This window comes from Falco naumanni, chromosome 5 (genome assembly GCF_017639655.2).
Source record: "Falco naumanni isolate bFalNau1 chromosome 5, bFalNau1.pat, whole genome shotgun sequence".
Lineage (NCBI taxonomy): Eukaryota > Metazoa > Chordata > Aves > Falconiformes > Falconidae > Falco > Falco naumanni.
Genome location: NC_054058.1, coordinates 2,798,265 through 2,814,893, shown reverse-complemented (window position 1 = coordinate 2,814,893; position 16,629 = coordinate 2,798,265). Strand labels below are relative to the sequence as shown.

Sequence of the window (16,629 nt, the reverse complement as noted above, 5' to 3'; positions counted from 1 at the left end):
TATTGCATAAATACATGGTTGATTTGCCTGCTGAATACTGAGTATATTTGTCCTTGTAGCTCAAAAATCCCGTAATTGTGCTAAAAGAAATTCAACAGAGGGGAAAGGTTTTCTATATGAGACAGAACTAAGTGAGTCAGGACAATTCATTGTAGAGAAGAGCTCATTGTGATTCTTAGTTTGAAAACCATAGTTGTTATGAAGAGGGTAGAAACAGCTTATAGTCTCTTTCAGTACAAAACCTAAAAGGATATCAAATGAAGCCAACAATTCGGATTCCAAACAAGCCAGTTAGGTACAAATGTGTAGTAAGTAGAAGCTATGAAACTTTCCAAATGGTGCAGTGGGTGCTGAAAATGTATATTGGTCCCAAGGGAGGCTGGAAAAGTTAACACAGGAGAAATCAATTTGAAGGGCTACTGAAAAGGTTTGCTGAATTTTCCTAAAAGATTATTAAAGATGAGGTTAAATGGAGTCATTCTAGGTGAGGAGTTGGCTATCTTTGAATGAGCAAATTACTTGGGCTGAAAGAATATGTGAGCTGTATGATAAGTACTTGCCCTCATTCCATATTGGTATTTGTCATTTGCTCTTGGCCATTCCAGTAGAAGACACGGCAATAGGTCGACTTTTGTTTAATTGAGCAGGGTTGTTCTTAGGTAATTGAGCTGTTTCAAGACAGCTCTAAATACTTTGCTTGGCTCCCCAGCTTCAAGGTAACTGAAGACCATCAAGAGGTGGTGGTGGGAGAAATCAGACTCTCCACAACACTTCATAGGTGGGCGGTAGATAAAAGCGTTCTTTAGATACGCTTCAGGAAATGAATAGTGGGTACAAATCAGTCATAATCATTGCTCAAAATACAGATGCGTGTGTACTCTCCAAGTACAAAGGTATTGTGTTCTGCAACGGTCCAGTAGTATATTCTCTGGGGTATCACAAAGTTGTTACCAGATCTGGGCATGTTTCACTGAAGTAAATAAATAGCATTCTCCTATAGGTGTGGAGTGGTCAAGAGTCCTAAAACACAGACAAACCTTTCCAAATCTAGGATGATCGTAAGATCTCTTTTTGAAAGCCAGGGAAGATTGTGTGCTGACTGCATATTCATCTATTAAAATTCTTTCAATTCCTATAAGTTCCAGTTTATATCAGTGACTGATGACCCGTTTTTCTGTGCCAAAAGAGTAAATGCAATTCCGGAAGACTTCTACCATTCAAAATTTTTCCAGAGTGCACTGTCTGAATTCAGTCTGCCATCAAGGCAGACTTTGGAGACAGTCGTCTTAATGAGTCAAGCAATCCGTGGCTGGAAGACAGACAACAAAGAGAATCTGGGCATTTAATGTGTCACTGAAGAACAACTTGGGGACCTAGTGATTAAGTTCATGAAATATAACTATGTCTGCCAAATCAATGAATAAGTGTACATTAGGAACAGGTTGAAGTGCACAGATATTTGTAAGTGGCAGATCTGTAGCAAACATGAATTTTCTTTCTGCCACAGAAGAAGACATTAACTGCAATGATCTGCAGCTTCCCACCAAATGGAGAAAGCTTAATAGGAAAACGTTTTATGTTATTAACTATCAGCTGGTGAGCTAACCTTCCTATTTCTGAGACCTAATAATACCTAAATAAAGTGTGCACTTGGCAAGCTTGGGTTTTTTCTCCCAGCTGTTTTGTGCTACCAGATTAAGGAAGGGGTTGGATGGCACGTGCCAGGATGCAATTAGTTGATTGTAAAGGAGAAATCTCCCTAAGAAAACATCATCAAATGCATTTCATGGAGAGGGATTTAAGTCAAGATGTGGAGCAACTCCACTAGACAAGGAAGATCTTGCCAGGGCTCCTCCCTCCCTCAAATTCTGTCCAACTTTCTGCATGTTTCTTAACCTAATTAAGCATGAGTAATTAAACAAGGTGCCAGGAAACACAAGCTGAAGAGAAATCTTTGGGTTTTTTCCTTCCTGGACTCTTTATGCATGTTTACACGTATTTTTCTTCTTTGTGTTTCCCCTCCAACGGCATTTATGGACGTTTGATTTTTTACTTCTGTTACAGACATAGAGCTTGTCTGGCCAAGAGGAGTGTGACTGTTTGAGTTTCCTGTGATTCAGACAGGTCGGAGTATAAAGATCCTGGCAATGAGACCAATCATTCTCCCAGCTGGAATTCTGACTTCAGTGTCATAGCACAGTACTGGTAGTTAGGCAGCAAGGCTACCATCTGAGCAAAGAGAAAGAGATCCCTGACTATGCAACAAATCTGTTACTCTTTCAGCTTCTTCCTGAAATCACAGCACTTTGTATCTTGCAGTTCTGTAGTTCTGTTTTGCATTAAGCATTTCAGTGATAGATCAAGTGAAATGCTGCCTCTGATAGGAGGTATTTAACCTTTTAGTAATTACCTGGAGCATGATATCTTTGCAAAAGAGAGTGATAAAAATCAAAAGACAAGCCTGCTTCACCAGAGAGAAAAGCGTATTAAGGAACAGGGTCACATACTAAGAGCTGGTTTATTCCTCCAGTTTTCTGAATATATTTGTACAAAAGCTGAGGTGAAAAGACTACTGGTAGATACGAACCGAACTCAACTGGTTTGGTACCCAGCTGTAATGCACTAATGCAAGCATTTGTTATGATGACAGTAAGGAAGAGACTCAGACCCCATAACATATTGATTAAACTAACATTTATTTGAGTTATATATGAAAAGGATGATGGGAGCCCCAAGTTGTGTAGCATTGGATGAACCTCCAATAAGGACACAGCACACTGTGTTGGTCCCCTCTGTGAAAAGGTGTGCCAGCATTTTGGTTTTTAGAGATCTCCAAAGATTTATTTTTTTTAAAACTACCCATTTCTACTGTCAAGCAAAAGGGTGTTCACGTGACACATACTGCCTGACATTAAGATAAAGACAAAGACACAAAGTTGCTGTAATTGCCCTTACCAAGCGGGAGCTGCCCTCAGCCTTCTTTAGAATTAGCCAGCCAAGTTTATCTTGTGGCCAAGGGATATGTGCAGCACTACACAGGCCTGAAAGGCAAGTGCTGTCTGCAGCACAAAATAGCACAGCACAAGCCTGCACCTACTCAGGATAACTACTTTGTGGATCACTAACTCCTGGATATACAATTGTCTTCCATCTAGGATCACTACACTGACAGTGAGAGCAGCCACAGCAAGACACCTCTTTGTTCAGTCTCTCAGTGGCCATCTATTATCCCAGAATACCATATGGCATCCTGACACAAATGCTATCCATTTAGCTGCATGCTTTCTGAACAGGATGTGTTTTCACATTTACCCTGCCACAGAATCCCATATGGATCCATCCAGAGCAAAAATGATAAATATTCTGGAATTTCTCCAGGACAGATTGTATTTTTTTCAGGAGCAGAATTCTTAACTAATGAGATATTGTTCATATTCAGGTATTACATATATTAACTATAAATCATTCTCAGATTAGGTAATAAATCTCCCCATAATGAATATGCAATATAAAGAATCATATCTAGTAGGGTTGAGAGTAGTCCCAGATTTTTTTATAGCAGTGTTGATGTATCAGTTGTACTTGGAAACAAAGTGGAGTTTTGTTTAGCAGTCCAGCCGAGTTCCATTTTTATGACTTATACAACTGAAGTGAGTGATAGCAAAGATGCTGGTAAGGTTTCACAGATAAAGAGAAAATCTTGTCATTCTGCTCAAATTCTTAATATAGAAACCGTAAATTCTTGCCTGCATTCTGTGATCCATGTGTTTATGGACAAGGAACATCGCTGTCAGTTGTAGAAAATGTTCCATAGCAGAAATGTGTGAGAGTCTGCCAGAGACAAGGAGAAAGGATTGTTCATTCTTATTTTTCTCCTGAGCATTGCTTTTCTCCTCTTCCATCTTTTCACAAGCCTTCTTTGCTGATATTTCTCATGTGTGCGTGATGATATGACATACCACTTCTAGAAGAAGTAAAAATTGGCATTCCAGTTAATTTATTTTCAATTTCTAGGCAAGCAGGCAATTTATTCTCTGCAGGAAAAGTTCTTCAAAATGTTTTAAAGAAACAGAAAGCAGAAATTAAAGGAGTATGAGTAGCTGAATGAGAGTTTAATCTGGTGACTCTTCGATGTGAAATTATTTATGTTATCTCTTATGTGTCAAACAGTTTTCCCTCCAACCAGGGGCAAGGAAGGTGAGGTGCAGGAACATGCTACAGTCTTATTTTCTCAGCAGATGCATGATTGCGGAGACTGTCCAAACCCATAACCTTGCAGAAAACAAAAACAAAACCACCCCAAAGAAGTAAACAAACAACAAAAAAACCTACCCTTTGACACAAAAAAAGATATATAAAGCAAATTTTTTCTTCCATATCAGATCTTAAATTTTCAGTAATGAGAAGTGATTTATACTGAATGATTATTTGAAAACAGGGTATTATGTGTAGTGTGATCTACAATCTTGGACATCCGTTCGGCATTTCTTTTTATGGTGCTTATTTTTTTAAAAAAATCCCTTGAAACAGTTAAGTTCTTCAATATTTGTATATACCTTTAGAATCTGAAACTGCAATTGTGTTTGTTTCCCTCCTCTAGCTATTGATAGGTTATGAAAATGGGACTGTCGTACTCTGGGACTTACGATCTAAAAGAGCTGATCTCAGAGCTTATTACGACGAGGTAAGCAACTTCCATTAATTCAGAAAAACTGTTATTCGGTTTGTCGTTTGCTTTATCGAGCAGATGGATTGTTATCTTAAGGCATTGCTTGTTCTGGAAATACTGTTTGTGCTATGCTTTTGAACAAGTTATTGATGATAGAAATCAAAACATGGAATCTCTAGTTCTAATGCATTTGCCTCTTATAAGTGTACTATGACGTGGTGTCTCTTCCCCTTGATTCTGACAAGTTCATCAGCTTCTGTGTGGGGATCCTCAGTTGAACAGTGTGTAGTAATGAGCTGACCTGAGATAGAGCTACATTGGGAATTATGTAATTATCTTTACTGAGTATTACTAGAACGTTAATTAGAACGGAAGACAAATTACTCTGTAGGGCTATTGGTATTAGCTAGTACTCAAGGTCTGATTAAGAAGTTTTCAAAATTATGTTCTCATAGTTTTATCAGACAGTTGCCTCTTGTTGCTTGTAAGCAGACTGTGTTAACCACACATGCAGTCTTGTATCAATAAACAGGCTGTTTCAAAAGAGATATATTCCTAGTTATTATGAATTTAGCACTAGCCCTGGGGAAAAACATGCTTTGTTCTGCCAGTCCTTCTGTAAAGTTCATCATGAATGAATGTGAATGCAACTACATCTGATGCTAGAAAAGGACCTTTTCTTTGAAGTGATCCAGACAGTAACTGGTTTCCTATGGTTCTCTTTCCTCCTTCATCTTGCTACTCTGTTACATATAAGCAGTACACAAGTGTATTTTCACTCTGAACAGTAACCTGAATATATCTGCATCCTGCACTCTTTCAGGCCTGTTTTCACAGACATGTCAACACTACCCTGAGCTTCAAGGCTAAGATTCTGACCATTCACATAGCAAATGTTCTAAAGGACATGGTAGTTCAGTTTAAACAGGCCAGCACTTCAGCCTGAGGACATGCCCTCTTAGTTGTCTCCAAGTGACAGTCTGCCTGTGCAGACACTTGTGAAATTGTGCCTGTTTTCTTACTTAAGGCTCGTCAGCTTTTTCCTTTTTACAGGTCTCCAGGGGGTGTCTGTTCACTCACTGTCCTCTCTTGTGTTCAGAGTAAGACTACATAAAACAGGGTCTCCATAATACTGTGGTTTGGATTTGGTTTTTTATTCCCCTTGTTGAGACAGAGCGGTTGGGTGTTGAAAATTTTTAATATAATTTAGTTGTTCCACATTTGAGTACTGTCCTCAGGAACACTTTTTGGCCTTTTTATCAGTCATGTGCTTTCCTTCTCAGTGTTTATTTGCTGCCTCATTACTCCACTTTATACAACTTGTGATGGCTTGCTATTATCTATTGAAATAGTTGCAAGATTCTTGTTTTGTCTTTAAAACAGTTGTGTGACTAGCCATTGTACTTTATTCCAGACTTTCAGGCTCCAGATTGATCATGTTCCAGATCTGCTAGCATCTCCCTAGGGAGCCCCTAAAAAGGGTTCCTTTTTAGATCCTGGGTTATGGCTTTTGTGAGTCGCAGATCATTAGTTCAGCATGTGCCAGTTTGGCACCAACCCAGGTTTTCAGACCTAAGCCTTTTCTTATAGATTGGCCACCCAAGGTCACCGTCCAGAAAACATTGTTCCTGCTCCCCTCCACCGTTCTATCTGGCCTGATGCAAGGCCTCTGTGCCCTATGACACCTGACCATTCTTTCAGTATCGTCATTCTGGTGCTGAGCCAGCCAGTTGCAATTGCAGGGTATCTGTGAGGTCTCAGATAAATGACTGTCAATGTTCTGTATCTTCATGGAATACCAAAGTGCCTCTTTGAATGAGGTCTGAATGAAATTAATCGCGCCTCATTTTTCTTAATACCATTACGCTTTCTTTAGCACCAGTTTTGAAACCAATGTAGTCACCCTATTTGATGGTGAAAGAGCTGGAAATCTCATCTAACTCACCACTTCCTCTTCTGGCATATTTAAGGATTGTCAGGTGGCATGATCTTTATCTGGAGCAGATACTTCTGTTTAGTATCAAAAATTCCCCTGGCACCAGGCTTCCCCATTAGCATTTGGTGTGTACTGTGAGAAACAGCTTATTTTCTCGTCTTTGATGGACTGTCAGTGTTCATCACCAAGGCAAGTCCTTTCTTCTCTGTAATTTTCTTCAGATAGCTGTCTGGCTTGGTAATGTCACTCAAAATAAATGTCAGCACCCTCCAGACTTCATCCAAATACTCATCCTTTCACAGGATCAAGCCTCAACTGGATTTGTCCTGTGTTACCCTTGACATTGCTCCTAGAATGAACAGCTCACTAAGACAACCCAATAGCTTGGAAGTGGTGGAGCTGAAGACTGTGTCCCCTCCCTGTTCACAGACTGCAATTGCAGCATTTACAGCTGCATTCCTTATTCCATCTTTGTCACGCTAAATGTCTTGAAGGCTGGGAACCTTTCATAGGTAAAACATGTCCTCCAATTGCACAGAAGTCAAATTAGCCTAAACTTGCAAGGTCATACATTGAGTACAGAACATTGAGTATAGTTTCTGACATACGTACAAACTGAAAAATCAGAAAACAGAGAGGAATTACGTTGTCATGACTTCAAATCACAGACCTATTTGGCCCTGTAAAGTAAGGACCTGAATGGCGACACACTGCACATTCAGGTAAGAGAAATGCAAATCCTCCAGAAATGCAGGTTTTAGATCTATGGTACAACCCCCCCCAAAAAAAAAAAAACCAAAACCACAAAACAAACAAACGAAAACCCAAACCTCAATTGCTTTCTGTCACACATTTTTTCTAAATTGGGAAAAAAAAGAAGGGGACTAAATTTAAAACCCCGCTGTCTCCATTCAGCTTGCTTAAAAATCAGAGTGGAACACACCAACCTGCCTACAAGATTGGAATTTTTAATATTAAACACTCAGTCATGCTCAGTACATAGCTCTTTGGGCTGGTAACTGAGAATAAACGAACAGAAGTTCACTTACATTTATTACTATTGGCTCTATTCAAGGGACATTTTTTCTATTAAATTATTTGTGCAAACAGGACTAAGATTAGCAAAATTAAAGCTTGCATCCCAATATGATGTACAGTCTAGCACTGAAAACCGTTTAATCTTTTGCTGGCATAAATGTGGGACTGGGACAATTTGCTTGGCTAAAACAGGAGGCAGCCTTGGAAAGTAAAGTATCTTTAGACTGAAGTTGGCTGCTAACTTCTGGTTGAAATGGAGCAAAACTATGTCTATCTGCAAATATCATGCAGGCAAACTGTTCACTTACAAGTGTGAAAGCTTTACTAGCACAAGAACTGTGCAAGCAGAGTGCACCCTGCATGGAACAGAACCTTACTTCAGGGGTTATGGTGCCGATCTGGACAGAGCATCAGAGGAAGGAGCTGGAGGGTGAGGCTGACCCATGAATACTGTATTTAAATCCTTAAAAGAAACATCACACCACCACAACTCTAGTAAAGCTTAAATTTAACTCACTAACTTTCCTATCACTAACTTCCCTGACTTCAGTCTGGAACACAAACCGCTCCAGGCTTTTATCAGAAACAGCATGGCCAGCAGGACCAGGGCAGTGGTCATCCCCCGCACTTGGCACGAGTGAGGCAGCACCTGGAATCCTGTGTTCGGTTCTGGGCCCCTCACTTCAAGAGGGACGTTTTGGTGCTGGAGCGTGTCCAGAGCCGGGCAACAAAGCTGGGGAAGGGGCTGGAGCACAAGTCTTATGCGGAGTGGCCCAGGGAACTGGCGTTATTTAGCCTGAGGAGGAGGACACTCAGGAGGGACCTTACTGCTCTCTGCAGCTGCCTGAAAAGAGGTCGTAGGCAGGTGGGGGTAGGTCTCTTCTCCCAGATAACAAGCAACAGGATGAGAGGAGATTGCTGCAAATTATGCCAGGGGAGGTTTTGTTTGGATATTGGAAAAATTTCTTCACTGAAAGGGTAGTCAAACGTTGGCACAGGCTGCCCATGGAGGCGGTGGAATCACCATCCCTGAAATGTTTAAGAAACACGTAGATGTGGCGCTTAGGGACATGGAGTAGTGGTGGACTTTGCAGTCTTGGGTTAACGGTTGGACTTGATGATCTTAAGGTCTTTTCCGACCTAAATGATTTTATGTCTGCTCATTTCAAATGGGAGAGCTCACCAAGGATAGAAAAGGCTGTACGAGTCACATTATCTGGGACTAAAACATTCTTGTTTGTGAAACACCTGGTCCCAGAGTAGAACTTGAACCTCTTGCTAAAGTATTTGGTGTCTGCTTTTCAAGATGTCAGCTGCAAATTTGTTTCTGTGTCATGATCATCTTCTCAGTGATGAATATGAGATATTCAGGCCCTTTCCATCAGTGCTCCGATATGATGCCCTCTATAAAAGGCTTTCCTTGCAAGCCCTTTTTATAAATTCCTTCAAAAGTTTATTTCCATTGATTAGTATAAAAAAAGAACACATAAACAAGACCGATCCTTCAAAGGATTCTCAAGTTATTGTTGATAGTTGGCAGACCCAAAAACCCAGCCATCTTCATATACAGACTATTTAAAAGTTTGACAAGTTGTGTCAACACATATTCAGAGCTTCTGAAACATAGGCATCATCTTTAATTAGAACACATCTCCAAAACGGAGCTGCCGAGTTCGCAGAGACATTTACCAAATGACAACTCCCCGCCTTTATCAAGCACTATGCCATTGTGGAAATAATCGCATCGGATGTGGCCCTCGCTGCAATGGTCCCCCAGTACTACTAACGGAAAGGATTCTTAAGATTCAATCAGTAGGATGGGATGAGTATGGTGCTTGTCAAAATATGGTTAAAAGTGGTCCTAGAGTCCACATGGGTTCTTGTCAGTGGAGGAGGTTTGTGGTTGGGAAGGAGCTGGAAGGGTGTTGGGCACGCTTACTCTCAGTGCACGCTGAGTATGAGAGAAGATGGGATCTGTATGCAGCCGCTGTGGGCACTGCAGGAGGAGACAGACCCAATCTGGAGTGATATGCTTCGTGTGCGTACACCGTGTGAACATTCACATGAGTCACCCACCGTGATGAACTCCTGTTCTGAGCAAATAACTGCTCCTTTTTTGTGTGGATGCTAAGGTGGATCAGAACGCTAGACATAATCTAGCAGAGAGAAAATGGGGGACTTGTTCGATACCACCTTTCGGTATTAGTCGTGACTCCCAGCTGAGACCTCCAAAAGCGATTCCGAGTATTTCTTGCCCATTTCAGGGCAAAGCCTGACAGGTGAGTTTGGGTTGCTGCTGCACCACCTGTTTGTGACAGGAGCGTTCCACCTCCGCTCCCCTCAGCAGGAGGTTTATGCTGGCAGGTGGCACCTAGTAGCTGAGAGGCAGGTTAACGAGCAGCTTGGTAGTTTTCAGCTGCTAGTTAGTAGCTCCTGCTCACACACAGTTAGCGACTGTAACCATGTGAAATGTTTCTATGTGTGATAAAGCATCAAAAGCAGATTCAAGTTCTGCATGACAGCAAGCATGAATGAGCCCGTGTCAGAATCGATGTGCACGAGGGCAGACATGCCTTCAGAGTAAGTGGGGCAGCGCTCCCCGCAGATCTGCGCTTCCTACTGCGGGAGGGCAGCGACATTGCACTCTGTACGAACCATCTCCCTGTGTTGTCTTTTGTTGCTTCACTTATAGTTTGGTATAGTTTTGGTGCCAGCCCCCACTCTGGTAAGCAGAAGTCTGAGTGACACCCATTGCGTCACACAAAGATAAATCCCTGGAGCTCACGTTGTTCAGCTCTGTTTGTTGAGGCTTTACTGGCATGACCAGCTTCCCAGCGCGTTAGCAGAGCTTTCGTACACAGGGCGTGTCACATTCCTTTTAAACATCTGGGTCCTCTTAGTCCAAAGGCTCATTTGTGGCCGTACTGTCCAGCCTCAGGAGCAGAGTAAAGTTTTGGTAAAGGGTCACAGCCTTTCTGTGGTTCCCGCTGATATTCCCTCCGGACCGTGAGCCGTTACCAACCGCAACAATCAATATACCTGTTAAAAGAGGAAGACCAACGGGGAGCTGTGAATCATGAGTGGCAGCACTTAGGTTTATTTCTTGTCACCTTAAGCAAGACTGATATGAACGACTCCAGTGCTGACTTGTGAATACCCAGGCATGATTTTAAAGTGATTTGGATAATCAGGTGATTGGCCATATGCAATTGTAAGTGATCTTCGTGTTTTCTGCGTTGCCAAAACCGGCAATTTAATAAACTGCGTTTAAGAATAGGTCTCTCTTATTTACATTTACATAAAAAAAACATATTGTGTTTTTAGCTATTTGGCAGCTAACATTTCTGGAAAGGAAATGGATTCAAGGGAAAATTCTGTGAGTTCGTGCTTCTGAGGGGAGTGTATGAAAAACTGTGATGTACAATGAATCAATGTTTTGCTTTGTCAGAAAACGGGTTTTGTTAGTTTCCAGCACATACCAGTGAAAATGAAGGAGTTACACCATTATCCTTTCAGCCAGTTTGATTTATTATGGATATTTTCAGTCAGCTTCACTAATTATAAGTGAAATACTGAAAATGGTGTATTAATTTCTGAAGTGTTGCTTTTTGGCTTGTATAGCATTCATCATGTGGTACTTGCGTTGTGTACATAGGGGTGCAGTATTCCTCTTTGAAGCACTATCTGTTCCAGAAGTATCTTACAGCATTGTTTTGGTAATTTCCTATATGAATGAAACAATTATAGTATCTTTAGTGGTTTTCATTTTATATTAAACATCCCAGATTTCTGTGTACTTGCTCTGAAACTTAAGTATGCGGGGTGGTAGTGGTGGTGGTGGGGAATTATTCAAGAACAGAGTACCATTTCTGCTTCTCCTAAATAGTCCTCTGGGGAAGGCTGCATGTGTTGTATACCTGTAAAACTTGTTACAGAGGATTCCTTGTATGTTTACCAGATGAAATACTTACAAGGAAAGTTGTCAGACATAACTACGATTGCACTGTATGTCCCTTGTTCTTATACATTTACCTTAATACCCTGTTCCTTCAATTTGGTCTGAGAGTACAGGCTTTCTTACATTCTTGTGTTATGTTAGCCTTTATAATGAATTGTTTTGCTCGACTAGCAGCAGAACACAGCTTTTGGTTACTAAAAAGTGCTGTAGTGCTGTTAATGGACTTCAGACAAACATAACCATCTAATTGTTGATATACTATTTGATTAATATAACTCGAAGTCATACATTAAGATATCATTACTGTAAACACTGTATTCCATTTCAGTCTCAAGTTCTTTCGTTTCTGTAGGCTATTCATTCTGTTGCTTGGCATCATGAAGGGAAGCAGTTCATGTGCAGTCACTCTGATGGCAGCTTGACCCTATGGAATCTGAAAAGTCCGAACAGACCATTCCAGACCACAATTCCACATGGTAATTTTGATATTTAAAAACTATATAACTAAGAAATGATACAATATTCCCCATGCTGTTGGCTAATTTCTATGTCTGTTTCATTTTTTTTATTGTATCCCAGACCCGGAGTTGCTTCTTGCATAAGTATTTTCATCTGCAAAGTAGCTGTAAAATATTATAAAAATTAGAGATTGATTTTGATCAATTTTTTTAATAGATGTCATAAATAACTCTTACTGGTTAATATTGCTCTAATGTCTTCTTTTATTGAATTCGTCTTAAGAGTCTGTTGCTGGTCTTTGACACCCTCAGGCTATGGGATTTTCACATTTCTTCTATATTTTGTACTTCTGTTCTTGTATGTGCAGTTTTCAGAAGTAATACATTTTGTACAAAGCACTGTGTTGCTTGTTATAGAGGTGGTACAAGGCTTCCCGAGTCACTGCAATGGAGAATTTAAAGGAGCCATGTTAAGAAATGGCCGAGTCTTTTATGGCTGGGACTTTATATGCCATTGCTTCCTATAAATGAGGTAAAAAGGTATTGACTCTCTTGCAAATCAATACATGACCAAGAAACCTGACTGAGTGGACAGGGAGGAAGAAGGTGAAGACAAAATCATGTAGCCCAGAAGAGTTTTAGCATTTTCTTACATTTCCTAATTGCTTTTATTTTATAATTTTTAGTCACAGAATTGTGCTTTAGATCAGAAAGGACCTCTCAGAGGTCATCTAGTCTAACCCCTGGCTCAAACCAGGCCTGATTAGATCAGCTTGCTCAGGGCAGTGTCCAGTTGACAGTGGACACTTGAACACTTGCAACAACAAATTGCACAGCCTCTCTGGACAACATCTTCCAGTATTTAATGACCCTCATGGTACAAATTTTTTTTACTGATACCAACCAGAATTCCCCATGTCACAGCTTGAGTCTTTTGCTTCCCATCATGTGACTGTGCACCTCTGAGAGCCGGCTGGCTTCATCTGGCCTCTATGATCCAACCAGGTTGATATTGAAAGCAAGCATAGGCTTTTCAAAGTAACAGAACCAAAATTGTTGGTTTTCTGGTTTACAAGTGACTTTTCTCTGACTGGAAGAAAAGTACTGAGCCATGATTAACCAAGAACCCCTGAATTTCGTTTGTACGCTTCATTTAATTTTATCACTCAACTAGTTACAGTCCAGAGCACGTAACATTTTGTCAAAAAAAAGAATTGAGTCAATCTAAGAATGACTAAGGAAAAAAATTAAGCTCTTTATGGTTATAATATGTTCAGGAAAAAAGGTATACATTTGGTCAAATGCATTAATTATTAGTTAAGTGCCATCCTTCTTAGTAATCTGCATGGGTTTTAGATGTCTTTGAAGTGTGGTCTGTGGTCCCTTAGATGTATGTGGCAGTAAAAACACAAAGCCATAATAAATGCAATTAATTTTGACAAATGCATATTTTACGGAAGCAGGAGCTAGTACTCATCATCTTCTGTAGCTTTCAGTTTCTGTTATCTTACTGCTTATACAGTTGCTTCACTGTGTACGTTTTAGTTTGATAGTTCTATCATCATGATGACTTAATACAGTTTTCATCTTCTTTCTTTCCTTAGGAAAAATTCAAAGAGATGGAAAAAAACCTGAGTCCTGTAAACCAATTCTCAAAGTAGAGTACAAGACCTGTAAAAACAGGTATGTTTTTAATTCTGTAATTAACTCAATGTTACATTACTGAGTTAAAGTCCTTTTCCTGCTTTCTTTTTGCAAAGCTATTTATTAATATTTAGAGGTACTAAACCTAGAATGTAAACTTGTATGTACTATGTAAACTTACAATTACTGTGTTGGTTTTTTTAATACAGTGAACCATTTGTGATATTTTCTGGTGGATTGTCATATGATAAGGCTTGTCGAAGACCAAGTTTAACAATCATGCATGGGAAAGCAATTACAGTTCTTGAAATGGATCACCCTATAGTTGATTTTTTAACTCTTTGTGAAACCCCATATCCCAATGGTGAGTTTATCAAGGAAAACATAGCTATGGAAAATATAAATGAAATTATCTTCTCTCATGCTATAACAACATTCCAGGGACTTCCATTCTCACAGTTGTCTCCATCTCAAGAAAACCACATCTCTGAAAGTAACTGGAACTTGTTTGCATTCCCAGTACAGGAAGCAAGTAATTAATGGACAGTAAAGCATGCACAAATCTCCAGATATAAGCTTGAAGCACACGGGTTAGTGTAAGGAAACAATTCTATTAATCATAATCACATACAAACATCTGTGTTTATATTTCTGACATTTTTCATGAGGCTGAAAATATTTTCTTATTTTTTTTTCTTAATTATTGAAGATTAAATGATTACTTATCTGCAAAAAAGTTCTTACACTTTAGCCTTAATTAAACTGTTACAAGTGTTTTGCTGCATATTGCGGGGCTGCCAAATTCTGAAGCACATTCACAGAAAACTCCAGAGAGTAAATGAAGGAAAACTGTAAGTCAAAAAGAAAGTAAGTTTAGCATTTTAAGTCCTCAAGCAGAAATGTAAAATACACCTTATATATGTAGCTAAATCAAATTCATATTAAAAACACTTAGTAAAGATAAATTGTATATTTGTTTCAATGTCATGCTAAAATTTAGTTTTCAGTAATCAGAGTTAGTTTGGCCCTTCATTTAACTGTGTCAAGATACTACCAAGATTTTGTAGCCCCTTCCCCTGCTCACACACTGTTATTTAAAAAAATTGGCTTAACTTGTATTATTCATAGCATTGTATAAAAACAGGCCACAGATAATGTGTGTTTGTAGCTGGCCTGAAAGGGAGGTAAATCAGTTGCTGTCAAGTTACTCAGCCTTTTGGCATCAGCCATCTGAAGAGAGTACTCTGAGCTTGCGCATGCGTGAATGGTTTGCTGCTGTTGAAAAGAATCATAACTTCATATATATGTATACTCAAATAACTTTTATCTGGTGTAAAGTAATGCACCCTATGCATCAAGGGAAGCATTTATTTGTCATTTTAATTGATTATTTTTGATAAATGAAAAAAGGACAAAATAAAAAACCGACCAATATAATCTATAGAGTGTATGGGAGGAAGGAGTGTGGCAGTGTCTGAATAGCACACAGCAGAGTCACAGGAAGCCCTCGCAATATTCCTTTGGAATCACTTTGGAAATGAAGGCATTGTGTATCATCGAGTGGACTGGACCAGCTGTTCACAATCTCTTGTGAACAATCTCTTGTTGTACACGGTAGAAGTATTACTACTGGACAGCAAAAATACATTTTCTGTATAACAATTGCATTCAGCTATGTAGTGATACACACAACTTAGTCATTTTCTATTTCTTTCAATATACTGGCACGCTGTAATATGCCAGTTCTATTGCTGCTATGTATGTTGATCAACAATACTACCTAAAAGTAATTTCTCAGTTCCTGTCTGGCCCTAATCTGACGCTTGTTTTCAGATAATGTTGATCAGCAATAGTGCCCAAAAGTAATTTCTCAGTTCCTGTCTGGCCCTAGTTGGCAGATATGTCTAGTTTTTAGATATGTCCAGTATTTGTACCTTAAAACATTTATTTAATATACTGTGTGTGTTTAGAGAACATAAACATGACTTGCTTGTTTAAAACGATTAATAAGAGAACTGCATGTCTTTTACACTTGATTCCTCACTTACAGAATTTCAAGAACCCTACGCTGTAGTTGTGCTTTTGGAAAAAGATCTCATTGTGGTTGACCTGACACAAAGCAAGTAAGTATGAAGTCTTATATGAAGTTACTTGCACATCTTAACTGTCCAGCAGGTGATGGTAAAAATTCAAATGATATCATGCAATGTCATTTTACTATCCAAAATCATCCGCTCTTGGTAATAATTTACTTTATATATTTACCTCCACCTTAAGAGCTAAGATCAGCTAATCAACAGGAACTTATGATAATATTTGTTCTTAAATTTGGAAATAAATTTAAATTTGTGGTCCCTTCAGCACAGGCCTCAAACATTCACTCAATATCAAAGTTAAGTAATGTTTGGTCACATGCTGAATTATCACCTGAATGTGTGTTTTGGAAACCAGATTCAACTACTGCTTATATGCATGCCTAACTTCACTAGACTCCACAGGGACTACCACTTAAGTATTTACTTAAGTATCTTAATAAATGATGGCATTGATTTGTAGTGAATCTACAGGATTATTTAATGATTCAGTTGCTGGTTTAAATGTCAAATCGTTCTTTCACATCAGAATCAGTGTTCATATCAAAGAGGAACTATACATAGTGTAATGCAGAATTCAATTCTTACTTATTTAATTCTGCCTCCAACACTACCAGTAATGTACATCCACAATCACACTGGTATAACTAGGAACAGGTTTTGCCTTTAATGTCTTGAAACATTTTTAGCGAATTACATTCTGATCTCACATTCAAAAATAATTCAAATCATTTCAGCAATAAGAAATGGGTGTAACTGAAATCAGAACCAAATTTCCTACATTTTTGAATTGTGAATAACATTGTGTAATATGCCAGAAGCAAGGCCTTCCT

General features: G+C 39.2%; 1 protein-coding gene across 4 annotated transcripts in view; it reads left to right on the top strand.

The window, feature by feature from the left end:
- The window catches only part of STXBP5L (syntaxin binding protein 5 like), a 209,063-nt gene that overhangs the window by 113,476 nt on the left and 78,958 nt on the right, over window positions 1-16,629 (top strand). For all 4 annotated transcript variants that reach the window (XM_040597097.1, XM_040597095.1, XM_040597094.1 and 1 more), the window contains exons 7-11: window positions 4,601-4,684; window positions 11,954-12,077; window positions 13,664-13,742; window positions 13,913-14,067; window positions 15,754-15,826. In XM_040597097.1, coding sequence (XP_040453031.1) covers window positions 4,601-4,684; window positions 11,954-12,077; window positions 13,664-13,742; window positions 13,913-14,067; window positions 15,754-15,826 — 515 coding nt within the window. The remainder of the gene's footprint in view (window positions 1-4,600; window positions 4,685-11,953; window positions 12,078-13,663; window positions 13,743-13,912; window positions 14,068-15,753; window positions 15,827-16,629) is intronic.